Source organism: Lepidochelys kempii, chromosome 4 (genome assembly GCF_965140285.1).
Source record: "Lepidochelys kempii isolate rLepKem1 chromosome 4, rLepKem1.hap1, whole genome shotgun sequence".
Taxonomy (NCBI): domain Eukaryota; kingdom Metazoa; phylum Chordata; order Testudines; family Cheloniidae; genus Lepidochelys; species Lepidochelys kempii.
In genome coordinates this window covers 137,112,146-137,134,685 of record NC_136383.1, presented here as the reverse complement: position 1 = coordinate 137,134,685, position 22,540 = coordinate 137,112,146, and the positions used below count along the sequence as shown (strand labels likewise).

General features: G+C 47.9%; 1 protein-coding gene across 1 annotated transcript; it reads left to right on the top strand.

Annotated features, from left to right (window-relative positions):
• The first annotated feature begins 403 nt into the window (after positions 1-403).
• Positions 404-21,570, top strand: CCT7 (chaperonin containing TCP1 subunit 7). Its single transcript, XM_073342990.1, has 12 exons — positions 404-511; positions 3,934-4,087; positions 6,639-6,745; positions 7,886-8,011; positions 9,889-9,941; positions 10,973-11,144; positions 13,224-13,388; positions 15,182-15,370; positions 16,406-16,503; positions 17,630-17,762; positions 19,116-19,322; positions 20,938-21,570. The coding sequence occupies exons 1-12, from the start codon at positions 506-508 to the stop codon at positions 21,160-21,162; spliced, it is 1,635 nt and encodes a 544-aa protein (XP_073199091.1). The 5' UTR covers positions 404-505; the 3' UTR covers positions 21,163-21,570.
• The last annotated feature ends 970 nt before the right edge of the window (positions 21,571-22,540 follow it).

Here is a 22,540-nt window from a genome sequence, read left to right as displayed (position 1 = left end):
CCCGCCCCACAGCGAGTCCCGCCCGCCCGCCAGCGAGCCCCACCAGTCCGCCCCCCGCCCGCCAGACAGCGAGCCCCACCAGTCCCGCCCCACAGCGAGTCCCGCCCGCCAGTCAGCGAGTCCCGCCCGCCGGTCCCGCCCCCAACGTCCCGCCCCCCAGTCAGCGAGCCCCGCCGGTCCCGCCCGCCAGTCAGCGAGCCCCGCCAGTCCCGCCCGCCAGATACTGAGCCGCCCCAGTCCTCCTCCTACCAGATAACGAGCTATTCAATGACAACCCCCCACATCCACCCGCCCAGCCTTGCATCTCTATGGTCAGCTGAGGGAAGGAAGGGACACCGGCCGGGGCGAGCTGCTGGCTGCCAACCACAGAGTTGTAGCAGGGAGGAGCCGCCCGTTTCCGGTTAGAACTCCTCCCCAAGCCTCGGGAAGTTTCTGTGCGAACGCAGTGCATTGTGGGATCAGCAACCCCCGCTGTCGGAGGAGCCGAACGAGACGTTCCGTCAAAATGATGGTGAGTGGGATCGGCGCGGCCCGCTCCATCCGCCGCCATCCGTCCCGGGGATGGGCCCTCCCGGCCCGACAGCGGCTCCCCCCGCCGCTGGCGGGCTCTGGCCGGCCGGGAGCCGCCGTTATTTGTGGGGGATGGCGGGCTTTTGCCGGAGCGGCGGGGATCCGGAGCCGCTGCCCCGTCTCTCAGCACAGCCCGGCGGCAGTGAGGGCGAGGGGCGCTGCGGCCTAGTCCTGGAGCAGCCCATTGAGCGGGGGGCCTCGGGGTTTCGGGATAGCCTGGTTACGGTGGGCGAATAGTGGTCTCGCCGAGACTACCAGTCCCATCAGGCAACGCGCACGACCTTGCCCCCGAGCTGGGGGAGCAACTGGTGCATTGCATGCTGGGGATTGTAGTGTGTAGGTCGAAACGGCAGGGAAGGTGCAGGAAGCCTCCGGGTATTACAATTGTTACCCTGTCCTGTGGCTTCTCAAACCATTGCATGCTGGCATCTGTAGTCCTCGGGCTTCCTCTCCCTGTTACAGCCGCGGGGCCCATGATTGCCCACATTGGCTGCTGTGGGCAAGGTGAGCGTTGCATGTTGGGAGCTGTAGTCATTATGGTCCCCACGGTTCCGTTGGAGATGGGCGTGGCTCATTTTGATTCTGGCACCTGCTGTCCCCAAGTTGTGCAGACCAAGGGGCTGTTCTGCAAAGCTCAGACCTGTCATTTCTGTGGAGGGCACTTCCCCCTGCCTACGCTAAAGGCAGCCTTAGGAATGTCCAGACAGAGACTGTTACAAAATATAGAACATAAGAAGGGCCGTACTGGGTCAGACCAAAGGTCCATCTAGCCCAGTCTCCTGTCTTCCGACAGCGGCCAATGCCAGGTGCCCCGGAGGGAATGAAGAGAACAGGTAATCATCAAGTGGTCCTTCCCCTGTTGCCCATTCCCAGCTTCTGGCAAACAGAGGCTGGGGACACTATCCGTGCCCATCCTGGCTAATAGCCATTGATGGACCTATCCTCGATGAATTTATCTAGTTCTTTTTTGAATGCTGTTATAGTGTTGGCCTTCACAACATCTTCTGGCAAGGAGTTCCACAGGTTGACTGTGCATTGTGTGAAGAAATACTTCCTTTTGTTTGTTTTAAACCTGCTGCCTATTAATTTAATTTGGTAATTCCTAGTTCTTGTGTTCTGAGAAGGAGTAAATAACACTTCCTTATTTACTTTCTCCACACCAGTCATGATTTTATAGACCTCTATCGTATCCCCCCCCTTATTCATCTCTTTTCCAAGCTGAAAAGTCCCAGTCTTCTTAATCTCTCCTCAGAGAGAAGCTGTTCCATACCCCTAATAATTTTTGTTGCCCTTTTCTGAACCTTTTCCAATTCCAGTATAGATTTTTTGAGATGGGGCGACCACATCTGCATGCGGTATTATTACACTGCATATAACTTGATTTTTTTCAAAGGCAGAATAATTGGATTTCCTTTGTAAACTTCCATTTAGGGTTATTCTGACAGAGGTAGAAGATCCTTGTTTCTATTTCACAACATATTCTTCAAACTTGAATTGAGGGCATATATTTAATTTTCATGCCCCACCTCTGTCCCCCTTGTCCCACAGATCTCAAAACGCAACTTTGTAATTGTTTTGAATCATAGTGGTCTTTCCGTAAAATGATTTATTGCTAATGGTTCAATCTCTCACATTACCATCATGGTGTAAGGATAATCATCATGTTTGGTTAGGTGTTGGACTAGCTTCCTCTTTAAGCGATACCATCTTGTTCTGATTTTTCAAAGGTAGTGAGAGATGAAAACTGGTTGCTGGCTAGCAGGGTGTGTGGTATGGGACCATCCTAGAGCACAGTGAAGATCCATTGGCTGGATGTTACCATGGCCTTTTAGAGTCCCCCAGTCATTCTCTTAAGAGCATAAGAATGGCCACACTGGTTCAGATCAATGGTCCATCTAGCTCAGTGTCTTTTCCCTGGCAGTTGCCAGTGCCAGATGCTTTAGAGAGAATCAACAGAACAGGGCAATTTTGAGTCATCCAGCTTCTGTCCATTCCCAGTTTTCTGGGGGTTGCAGGGTTAGGAACCTAGAGCATGGGGTTGCATCCCTGACCATCTTGACTAATAGCTATTTATGGACCTATCCTCCATGAACTTGCCTAATTTTGTTGTTGCTTTCAGTTATCTTATCTGTAGTTTTGACACTGTCCAGCCGTTTTCCCTGTCAGCCAAGTGTGAGGGACCCAAAATGTTCCCTCTCAGGCCTTGTCTACACTACAGAATTCAGGGCTTGTCTGCGACACAGCTGCAGCGCTTCAGTGTTGATGTTACCTATGCCAACGTTAGGGATTCTCCCGTTGGCATAGGTAATCCAGAGCTGGTAGCTAGGTCCATGGAAGAATTCTGTTGACCTAGAGCTCTCCACACAGGGACTTAGTTAGCTTAACTAAGCCCCTCTGGTGTAGATTTTTCACATCCCTGAGTGATGATGTTGTGCCCTAATTTTCTTGTGTCGATCAGGCCTCATTATCTGCATATCGGTTACCACCAGCAACGGATACAGCTGTGCTGGTGGCAGCACCAATGCAAGAGTGGACGGGGCTCGGGTGTTCATACCGTGGCATCATGAAAAATCTCTCAACAAGTTTACATGACAAAGTGGTAGGAATGCCTTTGCCCCATCCACGCTGCCTGCCTAGCATTTCGGTGCTGTTGCAGTAGTATGGGTACTGCGTATCTAGTGCAGAGTTGAAGCTGGAGGGTATTCATTTCATTGTGCTTCATGCTGTTGAAGGGGGGAGGGCCAGGAATTCAGCCTCTGAGGGGGGTTACAGAACATATCCATGACAGCTTTCAGAGTAGCAGCCGACAGGTAACCAGATTTAATGTTAACAGGATCTGCTCATTTGCTTGCTTTTGTTGAATTGTGATTGTATTCTAGAAGAAAATGGATCTTGACCTCGGGTCTTGGTTATCCTTCATGTTAGTTGTATTTTTCAGACAAATCTAAATTAAGGTTGAATCCAGCTTAGTAATGTAAAGGTTAAACAACCAAAAACCGCTTACAAGAGTAGTGAACTACATTCATTAGAAACTCAAGTAATTCAAGGTCAAGATTAAATTCAGAAGAAAACCCCCAAACAGCTGAAAAATATGGAAATCCTTAGTTCTAAGACATCCAATCTTCAGATTTATAGAGCCTAAGGTGGGGGGTAGACTTTGGTTTCAGCCTTAGATATGGAATTGCAAGCAGTGACACTGTAATACAGTGAACTGATTTCCTAAATTGTTCCCATGAGGGAACTTATTCAATAATATTAATTAGCTGAGCTAGAAAATTTTGATATGCACAGTTATTTTTAGGGGGACTAGTTGGCCTATTAAAATCTGAGCAAGGCATTGGCTAACGTATGTTGTTTTTTCAGCCCACACCAGTTATCTTGTTGAAGGAAGGCACAGATACCTCCCAAGGGATTCCTCAGCTTCTAAGTAACATCAGTGCTTGCCAGGTAATCGCAGAAGCAGTTCGCACCACCCTTGGCCCCCGGGGCATGGACAAACTTATTGTTGATGACAGAGGTAAGTCTCAAGTATCATGACTCTTAACACTTCAGGTTACCACATGTAAGGCAGTGGCTTTTGACTGACTAACAAATAACATCCCTGCACGATACATATTATATGGTACTTCTGTGTTCAAGTTGGGGGGGGAAGCCCAAACTAAAGATTAGCTAATTTAGAGCTAAGGTTGATAGTCCTGTTCCCCTGTCGTGTCCCCCCCCCACCCCCAAATCATCAACCACCGGTTAACCCAGCGTTCATAGACCTCAGCACGCTTACCTCACCCCCATTCTCATTCCGACTCTCAATTACACAATAGCTTTCAGTTCTAACGGAGACCCTGCTTCTAGTGCACACATCTGATTTCTTGTGATCACATTCAAACTTAAAACCTTTACTCCAGCCTCAGCTAGTTCAAGATATTTTAGTGACAGAAATACCAATAGCTTTAAAGGGATGTATTGTTTATCCAGGAGACTGAGTTAAGGTAGCTTTTTTTTCTTTCTTTCTAAAAAATACCCCAAACCTAGGTGGTCATGACAGGGAGGTGCCATAGTACTGGTTAGATCCTGTCATAGTGTGGCCCAAGTGTTGTGAAAGTTTTTGTCTCTCCAGTTCTGCCAGTGTACCTCAAACCTGGTCTACAAACTTCTTTGCCTCATAGACTTTAAAGTCAGAAGGGACCGTCATGATCATCCTGCACATCGCAGGCCACTGAATCTCACCCAACCACTCCTGTAATAGACCCATAACCTCTGGCTGAGTTACTCAAGTCCTTAAATCATGATTTAAAGACTTCAAACCACAGAGAATCCACCATTTACACTAGTTTAAACCTGCAAATGACCCTTGCCCCATGCTGCAGAGGAAGGCATAAAACCTCCAGGCTGTCTGCCAGTCTAATCCCAGGGGGAAATGCCTTCCCAGCCCCAAATATGGCGAGCAGTTAGACCCCTAGTATGTGGGCAAGACCCACGAGCCAGACACCTGGGAAAGAATTCTCTTTAGTAACTCAGAGCCCTCCCCATCTAGTGCCCCATCACTGGCTGTTGGAGATACTTGCCTCTCTAGTTATGAACCTGTCTTAAGCCAGAGATGGCCTGCAGCGCTGAGTTGTTTGGCTCTTTGTGGAAGTGCTGTGCCTGAGCAGGGAGTTAACTGACATTGCTGAACTTATTTTCTCTTGTTTCATAACTAAGCCCAGGTGTCTGTGGTAGAGAGAGAGCCTGATGCCAAATCTGAGGCCTGAACCAGAGGCCATGAACCAGAGTCAGGCCATGTATCAAAGCAGGTGCTTATAAGTTCACTGTCACATTAACTTGGCAAAGTTGCTGCTACTGTACTAGGCACTGGATATTTACGGAAATATATTCCAGCTAGTACAGCTATATCCCAATCTAGTACAAGATAAGATGGTTTGACAAAATAATAATGTTTTGTCCAAAATACCAGGTAAAAAATAGACGTTATAAAATATGTACAGTGGTACACAACTTGTTTATCCCAGTTGTTTGTCTTGGTCTATAAATGTTGGGGTACCTCGCCTTAACACTTTGCCCAACCGAGAGGGCCGCAGAAAGTCCCACTGCTGACTGGCTGAGTCCATTGTAACGAGCATGCATGTGTTTGTGTACCTGAGACATAGATCCAGGGAGCTACTGTGCTTCATTGATAATAAACTTGGCCGAGCACCTTCTCCATTGAACCAAGTCTGTGGTCTTTCTTTGAGTAACATCAAGGTCTGTTGAATGAGCAGACTGCAGAATCTGCTGTTAGCAGTGATAACATTGGAGCTCCAAGAACAGAAGCACTGGGCAGCCTGAAGAGCGTTACTGAGGCAATGACATTCCAGCCTTCAACACTTAACAGTTTCCTTATATGAAAAGTTATTGTTAACCCTCTGTGGCACCTAGCATGCTCCATTTGTAAAACCAGAATGGGAAGGAAAGTGAGGTGATGTTATCAAGCAGGGTTGTTAGAGGCACTCTTACATCAAAATTCATGTTTTTTAAAAAATGCTTAGCTACATTAAGATTAAGACTGGCCATCTTTCAAACCCATTTTGCTTTTCACCATTTATACTGTTTACTGTTTTACTTTTTTCTCAGCTTGGACTATTTCCTGTCCTTTTCAGCTGATTTGTAGTCAGTAGTCAGTCACTTTGAACTTGTGGGAATGTGTGGAAATACAGCAGTGATCATGTTCCATATGCTTTTGAGGGACAGTCATTTGTCTGAAGAAAAGTTGTCTTTAATGAGGATTTAGGGCTTGATTCTCTGCTCATTGAAATCAATGGCAAAGCTCACGGTGCAGGAATCACGCATTTAGAGAATTTATGGAAACCTTTCTACCTTAGCAAAAGCCAGGAGCCCAATTTTTCCTGAAAAGGAAAATAGAGAGAGGTGTAGTGAGGTTTCCTGGTGTGTTAAACTAATCAAAATATTAATCTAACTGGTCTTGAGTTCTAAATAACTCCATCAAATGCTGGAGCTTACATCTATCTTTGGAGCAGGTAGGCAAGTGTCTTCAGTCAGGAACTTTGGACTTAACTCTTCTTCTAAAACCATAGGCAAAGCAACTATCTCAAATGATGGCGCCACAATCCTGAAACTTCTTGATGTCGTCCACCCTGCTGCTAAGACGTTAGTGGACATTGCCAAATCTCAGGATGCAGAGGTATGAATGTGAACAACTGTGCTTCTGAAGCATAAACACATGAGGACAGAGGAAGCATACAGTAACTCCTCACTTAACATTGTAGTTATGTTCCTGAAAAATCCGATTTTAAGTGAAATGAAGTTAAGCAAATCCAATTTTCCCCATAAGAATGAATGTAAATGGGGGGGGTTAGGTTCCAGGGAAATTTTGTTGTTGTTGCCATACAGTACAGTGCAGCACTATAGTTGGGAGGTGCCCCCCCTTACCCCACACAGGCACAGCCCACTGGCACTGGAGACAATGAAGCAGGCAAGGAGTCTGAAGGTGCTGTAGGCTAGGAGAAGTACATTGCACGGCGGCAGCTTCCCCTATTCTGCAGGCACCAGGGGCAGGGGGCTCAACCCTCGGCTCGCTCACTCCACCCCTCCACCCAAGCCCCAATCCTTAACCCGCCTCTTCTTCCCCCCCGTCCTCCCTCTTTACTCCACACCCTGTGTCCTCACGCCTGCCTCCTGCCCGTGGCAATCAGCTGCCTTGTGGCGTTAAGAAGGGAGGGGGGAGGAGCGAGGACATGGTGCGCAGCCTCCCCTGCCTCCTGCCCGCGGCAATCAGCTGGTTTGCGGCGTTGAGGAGGGAGGGGGAGCCTGCACGCCGAGTCCTTGCTCCTCCCCCCTCCCTCCTGAATGCCACAAGCCAGCTGATTGCTGCGGGCAGGAAGGCGCTGATCCGCAGGGTCTGTTGGCGGGCAGGAGGCGCTGTGGGGAGAACATAGGGGGGCTGCCAACTGTGGGCAAAGCAGGCAGCCAAACGACGTTATGGCGAAGCATTGCACAACTTTAAATGGAGCATGTTCTGTAATTGAGCAGGGACATAAGTTCAAAACAAGGTTAAGCGAGAGGACGTTAAGTGGGGAGTTACTGTACTATGAAATGCTGGGATACCAAGTGGGGCCGTGTGTGTTGCTCAGGTCTCTGGAAGGCACTGGCAGCATAAGTGTCTAAGTCAAATGTCTATGTTTGCATTCAAAGTATGTACACCTCATGCTTAAGGGTGGGATGTCTTTCTGAAACTGTACTTTATGGGTTTGATGAACTTGTGCTAATGTAGAACCTTTAGGATGTGATGGTGATATGAACAAACTTCCTTGTGGTGCTGCAGGTTGGCGATGGCACGACCTCTGTGACTATGCTGGCTGCAGAATTCCTGAAACAAGTGAAGCCCTACGTGGAGGAAGGTGTGCATCCTCAGATCATCATCCGAGCCTTCCGCACTGCAACCGAGCTGGTAGGGAAATGCATAGGCTTGTGGGGAGTCCGTCTGTTACCACAAAATTGTATAGTTGTCTAGAACATCTTGGACAGTGATTTTCTACCAGAAGAAGGCAAAAACCATCTCTAAAATGGATTGGGGGCGGGGGAGAGTATCATGAGCAGTAACAATCCCTTCCAACCCACTGCAAAATATCAGCTGGCTTCTTTAAAACACAACAGCAGCCATTAATCCTTTATGACTTTAAATCTCATCTCAGTTGTTACTACTAGTAACTTTATAATGGCTTCTTTCTTAGCCTGACCGAATGTGGGAGATCTGGCTTAAAATGCCCAAAGGCTCACTTCAGGGTCCTGTCCCAACATTGTTAGAACAGTGTTTTGGAGGGAGCATCAGGGAACGTAGTCATTTTAAAAAGGAAGTGAAAATAGTTTACTACCCCATCCTCTGCGTCCATAGGAATTTTGCTTGCACTTAAAAGTGTGCTTGAGTTACACACATGGCTTCAGCATATCTCATCTGCGTTTAGATCTGGTTTCCTATCATTGCTTGTGCTGACAGCAGTAGAGCAGTTCCAGTGATGTTTGTAGAATCATAGAATATCAGGGTTGGAAGGGACCTCAGGAGGTCATCTAGCCCAGCCCCCTGCTCAAAGCAGGACCAATCCCCAACTAAATCATCCCAGCCAGGGCTTTGTGAAGCCTGACTGTAAAAACTTCAAAGGAAGGAGATTCCACTACCTCCCTAGGTAACCCATTCCAGTGCTTCACACCCTCCTAGTGAAAAAGTTTTTCCTAATATCCAACCTAAACCTCCCCCACTGCAACGTGAGACCATTACTCCTTGTTCTGTCACCTGCTACCACTGAGAACAGTCTAGATCCATCCTCTTTGGAACCCCCTTTCAGGTAGTTGAAAGCAGCTGTCAAATCCCCCCCTCATTCTTCTCTTCCGCAGACTAAACAATCCTAGTTCCCTCAACCTCTCCTCATAACTCATGTGTTCCAGTCCCCTAATCATTTTTGTTGCCCTCCGCTGGACATTTTCCAATTTTTCCGCCTCCTTCTTATAGTGTGGGGCCCAAAACTGGACACAGTACTCCAGATGAGGCCTCACCAATGTCGAATAGAGGGGAACAATCACATCCTTGATCTGCTGGCAGTGCCCCTACTTATACATCCCAAAACGCCATTGGCCTTCTTGGCAACAAGGGCACACTGCTGACTCATATCCAGCTTCTCGTCCACTGTCACCCCTAGGTCCTTTTCTGCAGAACTGCTCCCTAGTCTGTAGCGGTGCATGGGATTCTTCCGTCCTAAGTGCAGGACTCTGCACTTGTCCTTGTTGAACCTCATCAGATTTATTTTGGCCCAATCCTCTAATTTATCTAGGTCCCTCTGTATTCTATCCCTACCCTCCAGCGTATCTACCACTCCTCCTAGTTTATTATAGATCCTGGGTTTCTTGCAGAGCAGCGATGTTTAAGGAGATGGTTCTTGATTACTGGACTGGAAGCAGTAGAATAGGTGAAATACTTGGATAGGTCCATCAATGGCTATTAGCCAAGATGGTCAGGGACACAACCCCATGCTCTGGGTGTCTCTTAAATCTCCAACTGCCACAAGCTGGGACTGGATGACAGCATGGATCACTCAGAATTACCCTGTTGTGTTCATTCCCTCTGAAGCTTCTGGCTCTGGCCACTGACGGGTGGGATACTGGGCTAGATGACCGTTGATCTTTCCCACTGTGGCCGTTCTTGTGTACTTAAAATTTCAACTACATCAAAAGAAGCAATGAAGGTTGAAATACAAATACAAGAATATGCTGGAGGGCCGATCACATTCTTAAATGTGAGCCACTAATTCCAGCTACTGGCTTTTGTTTTGACAGGCTGTAAATAAGATCAAAGAGATTTCGGTGACAGTGAAGAAGGACGATAAAGAGTAAGTTCCTATTTGAGTTTGAGAAGCCTATTTTGTGACTAGATGGTAGATCTGCCCCAGGAAGTGCCTTGTTGGTTCAGAGGCATTTTAAAGTTGTTTTTTGCTGCACTTTATGTGGTCCTAGGTTGAAGATTCCAGGCCAGATTCAGATCTGGGATGAGCAGCTGCAGCCACAGCTAGATTTTTCTCTGAATTTGGAATCTGTAGGTCTGACTAAGAAGATGCAGTGCTATCTCTCCAAGGCTGTTACTCCAGAAGAGTATCTAGGCCATTGTTTGCCAGCTTGGGTGCATAATGCTAGGCGCCTAAATAAATGGCCTGATTTTTCACACTGGGAACTGAACCACCTGTAGCTCCCACTGAAATCAGCAAGCATCTTAGATGCTCAGCATGTCTCTGAAAATCAGGCCACTTACTATGTCCCTCGCCTTATGTACCCCTGTGGGCAGCTTTTGGCCCTAATGAACTGAGCTGCTCTAATGAGGAGGGAATGTTGCACACTGAATGGTTTTTATTATTCCTACTGACTGTGGGGGAAGCCCTTGCACATCCATCAGTGGATGCAAAATACAGTAGTTCTGGTAACCGTTAGTAAACATAGGAGTGAGCTCAGGTCCCTCCTGAGTTCTGGTTCCTGCCCTCTTACAACTTCTAACAAGTAGTGTAAGCCAAAGGTTTCAAAATGGCCTCTAGTTTGGGTGCCCCATTTGAGATCCTTGGGGTCTGTGTTTCAGAACAGCTGAACGCTTGTGGCTTCCGTGGACTTTGGTTGGAGTTGTGGGTTCTGAGCACTTCTGACATCTGGACCCATGGTGTCTGAGGCGGAGCTCTGTAAATTAGAGAGGCCCTTTCTGAAAACTTGGGCCTCAAACACTGTGTGCCTCGGTTTCCCTCTCTGCAAAAGGGGGCTAATACTTCCTCATTTGGGCTGGAGGTGGGAGTGAGGCTTAAGAAATGCATATAAAATGCTTTGCGATCTGGCAAAGGGCACTAAGACATGTGCAAAATGTGACTTTTCTTTTCTCTTGCAGCGAGCAAAGAAGGCTGCTGGAGAAGTGTGCAGCCACAGCCCTCAACTCCAAGCTGATCTCACAGCAGAAGGACTTCTTCTCCCGGATGGTGGTAGATGCCGTCATGATGCTTGATGAGTTGTTGCAGCTCAAAATGATTGGAATAAAGAAGGTGCAGGGAGGTGCCCTGGAAGTAAGTTCTTTCTGAGTCTCCTGTTAGCTCAGAGGAGTTCTTAGGGTATGTCTACACAGCAAAGAAAACCCCACGGCTGGCCTGTGCACATACCCATAGAGCCCTAATCATTTGCTCCTGCTCGGTGCCAGGGTTTTCATGCCCAAAGCATCCCCCACGCTGGTCAGTGGTTCCTTGTTTTGCCTTCTGTCTGTAATTCCCCACTTTAGTTTGCAAACAGGCAGGAGTGGGTAGGGTTGTGTTTCTGTGCACAACGGACCAGCCAGATCCTCCACAGCACTGCCCTTTGTACAAAGCGGGTCTGCAATGCTATTACTGATTGTAGTGGTGACTTCTGTGTTTCTGGCTTTCACTACACCTGCTTCATGCGGGGATGAAGGACTCCACAAGGCAGTAGAGAAGTCAGGTCTTCAGCCCTTATTCAGGTGGTAGTTCTTACATTTCTTTGGTTCTAGAAGTAACTAACATCCTTGTTTACATACCACAAGGAGACTTATCCTGAATTGGCCAGGGGGAATAGACTGTATGAGCTGCGAAGGGTTGTCCATTTCCATTTGTTTGCCTAGGTTCTTATGTGGTGCCCATCACCATAGTGTCTGACCACCTGTGGTACATAGTGTTAAACGTACATACCACGATAGAAAACCGTTCCTGGGGTAAAAGGTGGTTGGTGCTATCTCAGTCCCTTATATCTTAATCCCATGTAGATGGTGGGTTAGTTGGCATATCTCCACTGAAAACTGGAGCCTGTCCTAGTCTCTAGTGAGTGAATTGTTATTCTGTGGTGGTTTCTGCCTGTAAATACTTCACACAAGCATTTCCATGGAGGAAAAGAGGTGATCACTACTGCATTATCTCACCCAGACAGGTAATGTAGTCAATCAGAATTGGTTCTGCATGCACCCAGTCATAACTGAGGGTCTGCAAGCATTTCAGAGAGTCACAGAAAACTCCCTCCAGCTGACTTGAGATGGGAGAGACCATCCTATTTCCTTACTTTCTAAGGAAAATCATTTCAGCTGTTCCTGGCAGGAGCTACAGAGAATGGAAGCTAGTTTTGTCAGATGCTGTTTGCCCTTGAATTTGATTTTGTACAGGTTTGAGGATAGTTTTTTCCCCCCAGTTGCCACTTTGAGGAGTTTGGCAGGGCAGGTCTGTGAGCCTGAGGATATTGCAGCATCCTGCTTTCCAGGGTATTGGTTGAACTCTTGAGGTAACTCTGCTCCAGGCCTAGTGAAGGTTTTGGGTCACCTTGAGGGTCATGCTCATGTACCCTAGGGAAGGGTTTTGTGGCTTTGGCAGCTCCTCCTGGTCACAATGGATGTGCTGCATCTGGGTTCTTGATGCTCAGGATTGGAGCTGCCAGCATGGTTGCTGAGTTTGGGGTGAGGCAGGAGGTTGTTGTAACTCAAGGGCTGGAGCTGTGCCCTGACTCCTCCCAGAGGGCAGGAGACCAGGGAGTGCTGTGAAAAGAAACTGGCATTTTCTGAAGGCCTGATGCAGAAGCCCCATTCTAATGACCTTGAGACTATACTTTCCTGGGGTAGTTGACCCTGCAGGAAAGCCTGCTGGGGAGAAATCCACATGGAAACTAGTGGGTTGTTAGAAAGATGTAGGATGGGGAGAGAATGTAACACTGACTTTTTTCCAACATGGAGTGTTATCGGGGGCAGCGTTGGGCAAGCCAGTCTCATGTGCTTAGCAGCTCCCATCCCGAGATTGCTGTAATCTAGAATAAGGCAGGAAAAGATCAAGTTTAGGGAGGTGGTTGAGCGGGGGTAGGCATCTTCAAAGGGTACAAATGGGAAAGGCATCAGTGAGAGACTGGAGAGTTGAGCCTGAGTTTTTGTATAGTGCCTTTTGCGATGGTATCTTTTGTGCTGGGAAGGATCTGATGGGAGAGGTTGGTTTCCTGGGCAGAGGAGATAAATGTTTGCCACTTGTGTTCTGTGAGGGTGGGTTAATCAAAAGAAACAGCTGTCGTAGGGTAAATGGCACTTTGCCTTATACATTGATTCTGAAGCAGGGAGTCCTCCTGCAGGATCTCGCTAACCCCAACATCCAACCCCCTTCTTTCAGGAGTCCCAGCTAGTGGCTGGAGTTGCCTTTAAGAAAACGTTCTCTTATGCCGGGTTTGAGATGCAGCCGAAAAAGTACGAGTCCCCCAAGATCGCTCTGCTGAACGTTGAGCTAGAGCTCAAAGCAGAGAAAGACAATGCTGAAGTGAGAGTCAACAACGTGAAGGTAAGAGCTGAAAGGAAAGATCAGGACCAAAACTAATGTGCACTTCCAATGCAGAATGAGGCTTCTCTGACTATTTCCGAGCCTCTTCTAAACCTTATGGTGCAGGAGAGTTGCTGTTCCCTCCTGGATGGGGTTGGGTTGTTGCCCTTCCACACGTAACTATCGCTGCATTATGTACCCTTGTCTTACCAGCTCAGATTGATATGCATCATTGGCCTTATTTAAGGACCTGGGCAGGCTGTTCCAACTGAAACCCAGTATTCCAGGTCCGAAGGGAAGTCTACCATCCCGCGGCTGAGTTGTCCCTGGCCAATATGGAAAGGACAGTACCACTATGTTTTTCTGTAGCCTAGTAATTCCCAAACTTGTTTGTGCCACCCCCGACGCGCCCTTGGACTCATCTCTGTTAATGTGACCCCCCCAGAGGTCTGAGATAGAGCCCTGTGACCCAAACCCAATGGGACCTGACAACAGCCTGTGCAAGGTCAGGTCAGAAAACAACCTAACTCCCTTGGGCTTGGCTCGACTCCCTCCCACTGTGCATGGGATTGGTGCAGCAGCAGCTGTGAGCCCCATTCTGCTAGTCGATGCCACCTCGCTGTACTGTCCTGTGTGTGCTGCAGAGCGACTGTGCTGCTGATCCAGCGCTGTCCCTGCCCAGCGCACGCAGTACAGGGAGGCAGTGGTAGCCAGGGCACGCAGCTGCCCCATGTGCAGCATGTACATCTTGTGACGCCCCCTGGTCATGGGGCAGGGTTGTGACCCACAGTTTGGCAAACTCTGCATCTGGCCTCTGGCTCTTGCTGCATTTATTCCAGTGACCGGCCCTTTGGATAAACTGGAACTGAGCAGTGTCCTAAGTGTTGATTTTCATACATGTGTGGAAATCCCTAGAGTGTCACATAGTGCATTAAAACAAGGTGAAGCTTTTAGCCACTGGGCATGTGCAGCTTCTGATAAACACAGGAACATCACGTGGGAGGAAGCTCAAGGCAAAACTACGGGGAGACTGTTAGGGCTGAGAATTTAATTGAGGGTTGAGTTGCTAATTTTTGGTTCCCACAGCAGTTGTGGTCACCCGAGATCCCCTTGCTGTTTATGTGGGAATAGAGGGGTAATCTTGGTTTCTTGGCCATGTTACAGTCTGGGTAGTTACTCTGTTCCCCATAAATTCTCCAGGCCATCCCAGCAAACATGGCTTCCTTTACGGTCTGTCCTGAATGGTTCTATAGTGTTGCTGTTCCTGGTTTAAATCCTTGCCACCCAGCAGTGGCTGCATTTTATTGATGGCTGGAATGACTCTTTTGTGTCTGGTTTGTAAAATCTGAGCACTATGGAAAACACAAGATTGATACCCGTCGCTATCTGCATCCTTCTCTGTTGCAGTGTGTGCTATGTTAGTTCCTTGCACTAACTGCATTAGACCGTCTCCTCTCCTTCCTATAAATAACACTCAGATATTTGCACAACCCTTCCTTTCTCCTCCCCATTAATCACCTGTTATCAGGATACACTGAGCTGTCACTGTCTTCCTGTTAGTTCCTCCAATCCCTTTATCTGTTAGTCATGCTGCTTTGAGCTTTGTAACTTTCTCTGTGTCTCCTTATAAAATGAGTGACCTAAAATTGCCTGGGAGTGTGTAAAGTGAACATCTTTCCAAGGCTGCATAAAGCAGCATTATCACTGCCTTTTGTCTCACAAGGGATCTCCCTGTGCAGGTAACTTGTGATGACATTTGCAATTCTTTGTAATGAAACTGCATTGCAAGCTCATCTCTGATTCTTTTCCGCTAGGATTACCAGGCCATTGTGGATGCAGAGTGGAGCATCTTGTATGACAAGTTAGACAAAATCCACAAGTCGGGAGCCAAAGTCGTCTTGTCTAAGCTTCCGATTGGTGATGTAGCTACTCAGTACTTCGCAGACAGAGATCTGTTTTGTGCTGGTCGAGTTCCGGAAGAAGATCTCAAAAGGACTATGATGGTAACTTCCATCTCTTTGTAATAAGGGGTTTAGATTTGCTATTAATCCTTCAAGGCTTTTTTCACTCCCTCCCTGCCCTGTACTGAACTGTAAGCCGGTGGTTTTCAGCCCGGCGTACGCGAGTACCCCCAGAGGGTACTCAACTCATTTAGATCAGTGTTTCTCAACCTGGGGTTGCAGCCCCCAGACGGGTCATGGGACACGTTTTGGGAGGTTGCAAGTGCGGGGCTGGCGTTAGGGGGGTGGCAAGTAGGGCAAATGTAACAACGCAGATGGCTTGAGGAAAGGGACGTTACGAGTGAAGATTTTAAAAGATCTTTTAAACCATTTGATGCTTTGCTAACGCATGGAGGAGCATATTGAAAGCTCTGCTGTACGGGGGATTGTGCTGTAGTGGTTGGAGTAGGACTCCTGCGTTCTTTTTGCTGACTTTACTACAGTAATTTGATGGCTTTGAGCAAGTCACTCAGGCTGGGATTTTCAGAGGAGCCGGAGAGAGTTCGGTGTCCACGTCCCAGTGGGAGATTGGGAGTTTAGTGCCCTTCTTACACTTTTTTTTTTTTTTACTTGTACCTCAGTTTATCCATCTGGAAATAGGTGGGATATTTAACCTATGTCACTTGACTGGTGTCTGCAAAACATGAGCTCCTCTGCCAGAAGGATCTCTGTAAGCATAATGTGTTCTGTCTACTGCTTCGGCCTGCTCTGCACCCAGTGTCTGTATCAGTAGAAGTCTGTCGTTTGTGAGGAGGGGGGTTAACTGATACGGTTACACTGGTGTAACAGTCAGGTTTTCCAAACCCTTCATGTGCTGCCCCTGGCATTTCTGGTTTCTCTTGCTGGTCGCTTCTTAAGCCTTCTCCTGGGGGTGGCTACAGCCAAGGCTGCTCCGTGTCTGGGAGTTAGAGGTCACAGTCATTCCAACCAGTTACAAGGCTCTGTGACTATGATGCCATTGCACAACAGTAACCTGCTGTCTGGGCTTGTCCCTCTGCTGTTACACTAAAGCCACCTTGTCTCTTCTGTACGTTGCAGGCCTGTGGTGGGTCTATTCAGACTAGTGTTAATGCCCTCACAGATGATGTTCTGGGACAGTGTGCACTCTTCGAGGAGGCCCAGATTGGAGGGGAGAGGTAAATATACTGTAGCTTGAACTGTGGCATTTTAATTTGTGTTGGAATATTACTGCTGTAAGAGTAACATTTCTGACCGGTAAAATGCTAACCTGGTGAAATCTCAGCGTGTCTGAGTATCTTTCCATGTTTTGGCTTGATGTCTGGCCAAGCGTATCGCACCTCGTCACACCTCTTGAGGTCCGGTGGACTTAATATAGTGTCTTGTATGTACATAGTGACTTTGTATGTACAAAGGATCCTGCAGCAATATACAAACAGTATATCCTAGAATCATAGAATATCAGGGTTGGAAGGGACCTCAGAAGGTCATCTAGCCCAGCCCCCTGCTCAAAGCGGGACGAATCCCCAACTAAATCGTGGAAGCATCCCTTCATCCGTCACCTGCAATGCAGCCCCTTCTCGGGTTGAGTGGGGCATCTGTGTTAATACCCCACAGCCACATTGTACATCAGCTAGCACAAATTAAGCTTAATACCATACCTCAGTGGATTTTCAGCTTTTCCATCCTGTGGCCCATCTCAAGGGAGAGATCCTCTTGGGGACCAATCCCAACATCCTAATCCCTCTTGCTGTTTGTTTCTCCCCAGTTAACTGCTTCAGCACAGACTCAGGCAGGGGCAAATACCTGGGTATTTGCAGAAGAACTTGCATCCCATTCATAGACTAATCTGGCCCTCCCCTGTGTCTCTAGAGGCTCAAGAGGGTCACAGTATAAGTTAGAAGGGCTGCAGATGTGTTTGGCTTTGGAAAGGAATATCTCTCTTGCCAGGTCACCCACGAAGCACCTTTTGAAGCTGTCTGAGGACTTGTCTCGATGAACACTTAGTTCGCAGCAAGTTGGGGGGTAAGTCTGCCATGTGCTAGCCTGCTGCACGTCGTTTGGCCGGGCGTTAACGGTTCCCTGGTGTGTTTTGATCGCTCCCATTTCCACGCACGCTGTGTAAGAACGCATTACAGAACTGTCAGCAAGTGACAGCGGGTTCTGCAGCCAGTCTGTGCATGGCAGGCTAGCGCTGGGTAGACTTACACCCCAGCTTGGTGCAAACCACGTGTTTGTGTAGATGAGCCCCAGGTGCTGGTTATCCTGGCAGTGCTAACCCTTGACATGCTCTGCTCTTGGCAGGTACAACTTCTTCACAGGCTGCCCAAAGGCAAAGACGTGCACGCTTCTATTGCGAGGAGGTGCAGAGCAGTTTATGGAAGAGACTGAGAGGTCCCTACATGATGCCATCATGATAGTCAGGAGAGCAATCAAGGTATGGAGGAGCTGGAGACGTTGCCCAGCTGTTTACATTTGCCATAGGCCAGGGTTCTTGTTTAAAAGGCTATCACGGTCTGTCTAGGACTCGAAACTTACCTTCCTTAGCAAGGAGGTAAATCCCATGGAGCACCTTGGATGGAGGGATGTTTTGGGAAAGTGTGTGGGGCAAGGAAAGCGGGAACGTGTTTGTTTGGGGGCAGGAGGATCCTGCCTCTCAGGAGAAGCAATACGGTGGGTCTCCACTCCCATAGTGCAGTGAACAGAAAGCTGGCCAGTGTTGAAGGGACAGTGTCCAAAGTAACACAGGCCCCTTGAAGCCAGCCACCCTTGAACGCTGTCTGGCATTCTCCTCTAGCACAGCCCTGGAGGCTAGAACTGCCCCCTGACCAAATGGGGCGTGTATGTGCTAACCCCAGTCCGATGGGTGATCAGGAATCTCCGGGGGTGCAGAATGGCTCTTCCATTTGGTTTGGATGGTGCCTTAGCAGAGTACCCTGACACACATGCCTGCTTCTCTCTCATCTTCTTTCGAGGCTTTTTTCACTCTCACTCTGCCTCGCACTCCACGTAAGCTATCGGCCCTCTCCTTGAAACGCATTCTGGTGACTCTCCAAGCAGCTAGCTAACTGATATGAGTCAGGGCTAGGGGCACCGGGACAGTGATATTTATCTATGTCTACATGTGTTATCCCCCCGCCCCCCCCATGTGCTTGTCATCTTTGATAGCTTGTAGGCATCTCTGGATAGTACGTCACGTGTACAGGTGTGTTAGCATACATTGAGGTAAGGGATTCTCAGAGCACGGGTGCTTTGGGGGACATAAGAGGAAGCAGTTTAGGATTTTGGACCATTTTCTTCTAGCAAAGACTCCTCAATCTGTGATTTACCAAAGGAAATGCAGGAGAAATAGCTGGTAGCGGCACTTGGCAGCAAAGCAATTGCTTCGCGAAAATGGCACATCAGGCTTGTGCCATCTTTTTGACCACTTGATGGAAGTGAAAGTAACTTAATTCACTACTAGTCAGGTCTGTGTCTGGCCTGAGAGAATGTGGAGCTGGAGAAAAGGCACCCACGTATGTCTGTGGCAGGGTAAGCTCCCCTTCCAGAGCATCTCCTCCCAAGCCTGGAGGAGCCACTGGCCCTCTGCAGAAAGTACCTGCAAAGCAGGCAGGTTGTCCTGACGGTGGTGGTGGCTTGCATGATGTGGATACTCCAGATCCAGAGATGCCATCAGACAGATCTGTAACAGGTTAATTTCGTGTCCTGGGCTTTCTCCTCTAACTAGTTTCAGTGTAATCGTTGTGTTTGGAGAAAGGTCATGGAACGTTTTACTCTTGCTCTGTTTCAGAACGACTCCGTTGTTGCTGGCGGTGGTGCTATAGAAATGGAACTTTCGAAATACCTCCGGGACTACTCCAGGACCATTCCAGGCAAACAACAGTTGCTCATAGGAGCTTATGCTAAAGCCCTTGAGATCATTCCACGCCAGCTCTGTGACAATGCCGGGTTTGATGCCACCAACATTCTGAACAAACTGAGAGCCAAACATGCACAGGTGGGCTCGCCCCGTTGAACGAACATGTTCCCGGGAGAACCGATAACACTGAATTTCTGAAGCATGCAGAACAGAGCAATGATACAACTGTGACTGTTTCAGTTGCTGCCTCTTTGATTAAGTACTGTGAATGGTTTTCACATGTGATGAGGAATCTGCTGCTGCTCATAAAGAGAAACTATTCTCCTTTTAGAAAAGGAGGACTTGTGGCACCTTAGAGACTAACCAATTTATTTGAGCATAAGCTTTTGTGAGCTACAGCTCCCTTCATATGATGCATCCGATGAAGTGAGCTGTAGCTCACGAAAGCTTGTGCTCAAATAAATTGGTTAGTCTCTAAGGTGCCACAAGTCCTCCTTTTCTTTTTGCGAATACAGATTAACACGGCTGCTACTCTGAAACCTATTTTCCTTTTGATTGCAGCTGTGGGGTGACTTTTTTAGAGCTGCTACTGGGATTTGATTTGCTTTTGAAAAGGCATCACTTGTCAGGAGGAGTCTTCGCTTTTAAACCTTAAAGTGATGGATTATAAAGGTTGATCGTGCTTTTCCAATGAAATGCAAACCTGGCCGGATTCCAGTTCAGACAATTATATGTTGCCTCCTTAAGTGCCCCTGGAAATTTCACTTGACTCCAGTATTGGTCTTCGCTTCTTAGCAAATGGTTGGGCAGTATTTGTGATCTTTGCCATGTCCCACCCCAGAGCTGACTGCATCTAAGTACTGTTAGCCATGAGGTTGATAGCAAGGGAGAGTTTGTAAAATGCTGTATGCAAGATAAGTGATTGCATCTTTTGGTTAGGAAAGATGCAATCTGAGCCCAGGGCTAGGAGCTGGCAATTCCTGAGATCTGGTTTGGGTGTGAGGGGCACTTTGATCTCTCTCTGTTAGCTTCTCTGTACATTAAGTGGTGTGAATGCCAGAGAACAGTGTGAGGCATAGTTAATGGTTTGTAATGCAGTTGGCAGATGGAAAGTGCTAAGAGCTAATACTTTCCTCAAGCAAGACTCTTTCTGATTGCAAGTGAGGTTAATGAGGAGAAGAATTGCTGTCCCCTGCTGTATGTCCAGCGAAGGGCAACAAAAATGATTAGGGGTCTGGAACACATGAGTTATGAGGAGAGGCTGAGGGAGCTGTGATTGTTTAGTCTGCAGAAGAGAAGAATGAGGGGGGATTTGGTAGCTGCTTTCAACTTCCTGAGAGGTGGTTCCAGAGAGGATGGTTCTAGACTGTTCTCAGTGGTAGAAGAGGACAGGACAAGGAGTAATGGTCTCAAGTTGCAGTGGGGGAGGTTTAGGTTGGATATTAGGAAAAACTTTTTCACTAGGAGGGTGGTGAAACACTGGAATGCGTTGCCTAGGGAGGTGGTGGAATCTCCTTCCTTAGAAGTTTTTAAGGTCAGGCTTGACAAAGCCCTGGCTGGGATGATTTAATTGGGGATTGGTCCTGCTTTTGAGCAGGGGGTTGGACTAGATGACCTCCTGAGGTCCCTTCCAACCCTGATATTCTGTGATTCTATGTTAGCACATAGGAGCCATCTTCCTTCTCCCTGTCCTCTTGTCTGCATCCTCCTGTTTTGCTGCGTAACTGATGTTTCCTCCTGTTGTCTTCCTCAGGGAGGTACCTGGTATGGCGTGGACGTGAACAACGAAGATATCGCCGATAATTTTGAAGCCTACGTGTGGGAGCCGGCCATTGTGCGCATCAACGCGCTGACGGCCGCGTCTGAGGCTGCTTGCCTTATTGTGTCTGTAGATGAAACCATCAAGAATCCCCGTTCTACAGTAGATGCCCCTCCTGGTGGGCGGGGAAGGGGAAGGGGCAGGCCACACAACCACTGAGAACGTGTCTTTGTCAATGTGGTATGACGTGGGGCACAGGGACGACACTGGTGGCTACTATCTCCTAAAATATCCCACTTTAAAAAAGGAATTGATGCCTAGCTTCTCCCAATTTGCAAACCATTTACCACCTGGCTACTTGATGGGTTTACAGCCCACTGAGAGAAACCAAATCTGAGTCAATAGCAGCAGCCTCTTGTGGAACCCTGGTCCCCATGTCTTCTAGACAGCACAGGTCCCACTCTGGGCTCTCTTGTTGTCCTTCCAGTTGGAAGCTGCGCTGTATGGAACTCCTTGCAGTGTTGACATAGGGCAGACCATGCATGTGGCAGTTCGTGATTGTATTTATTGGTTTTTCTATTGGAGTTTTGACCTGAGCCACAAACACAAATAAATAGTTACAAGCAACTTGGGGCTAGTTGTGGATTCTCTTGTTTTTCTCTGATTAGAATCTGCTTTGATGTGGAAACACCCAGGGTGGTTGTAGGATTCTTAAAACAGCCTCTGTTTCTGTGAAACGCTGTCAGCTATGTGCTTTAGTTGGCAGGATCTGGGGCAGACCTGCTCAGATGCTTTTTCTTTGCCTCAGAAGGCAAATCTCCCTGTTTGTTTGTCTCTCAGAGCACTCCCAGACTGCTTAATGATCTTTATTTGCCTGAGTTTAGTAACCCATGAAATCCTCTGTTTAATGAAACCCCATTTAGGATACATGTTATTGCAGCACAGCTGATGCTGTCCTGGAAGCCTGTCTGATTGCCATTGGAAAGCTGTAAAGCGCAGATGGCGCCTTCCCTCCCATCTCTTTGCTGCATCAGAATTGTGGGTACTTGGGTCTCCATCAATGAGTAATGGGGTTGGAGAGGCTGGGGACTATGGCAGTTATGTACTAGATCATGGTATATTATAAGCGTGGCCCTTCTATGTAGGCTAAAGGCTTTCCTTCGTGTGCCTGGCAAACCTGGATGACTTGCCAAACTGATGATGTGGTGGTGGGGGGGTTTGCTGTTTAGCGGCTACTGCTGAGGTCGTATGATGGTGGGGGCTGGGATGAACAGCTGTGGGAAGAGAGCTGAAAGAATTGTATTGATCTGGTATCAATCCATTGAGCTCTCATTTCAACAGGCAAGTTTAGACTTGGTTGCACCACAAATCACATTATTACTTATTGCAGGCTATCTGCAAACACGTAGCATGCCCATCCCAGCTTCAGCACTGTGAAATCCTTGCTTGGAAGGACCAAAGGAAATGCTAATTATTACAAACAGAAAAGCAAATGCTTCCTGGGTGTAACCTTCATCTTACCAGGAACGTGTTAACCAGTCACAAGCCAGCAGTGTCCAAGAATGGGGAAAATCATAGTTTTGACGTTGCAAAACGA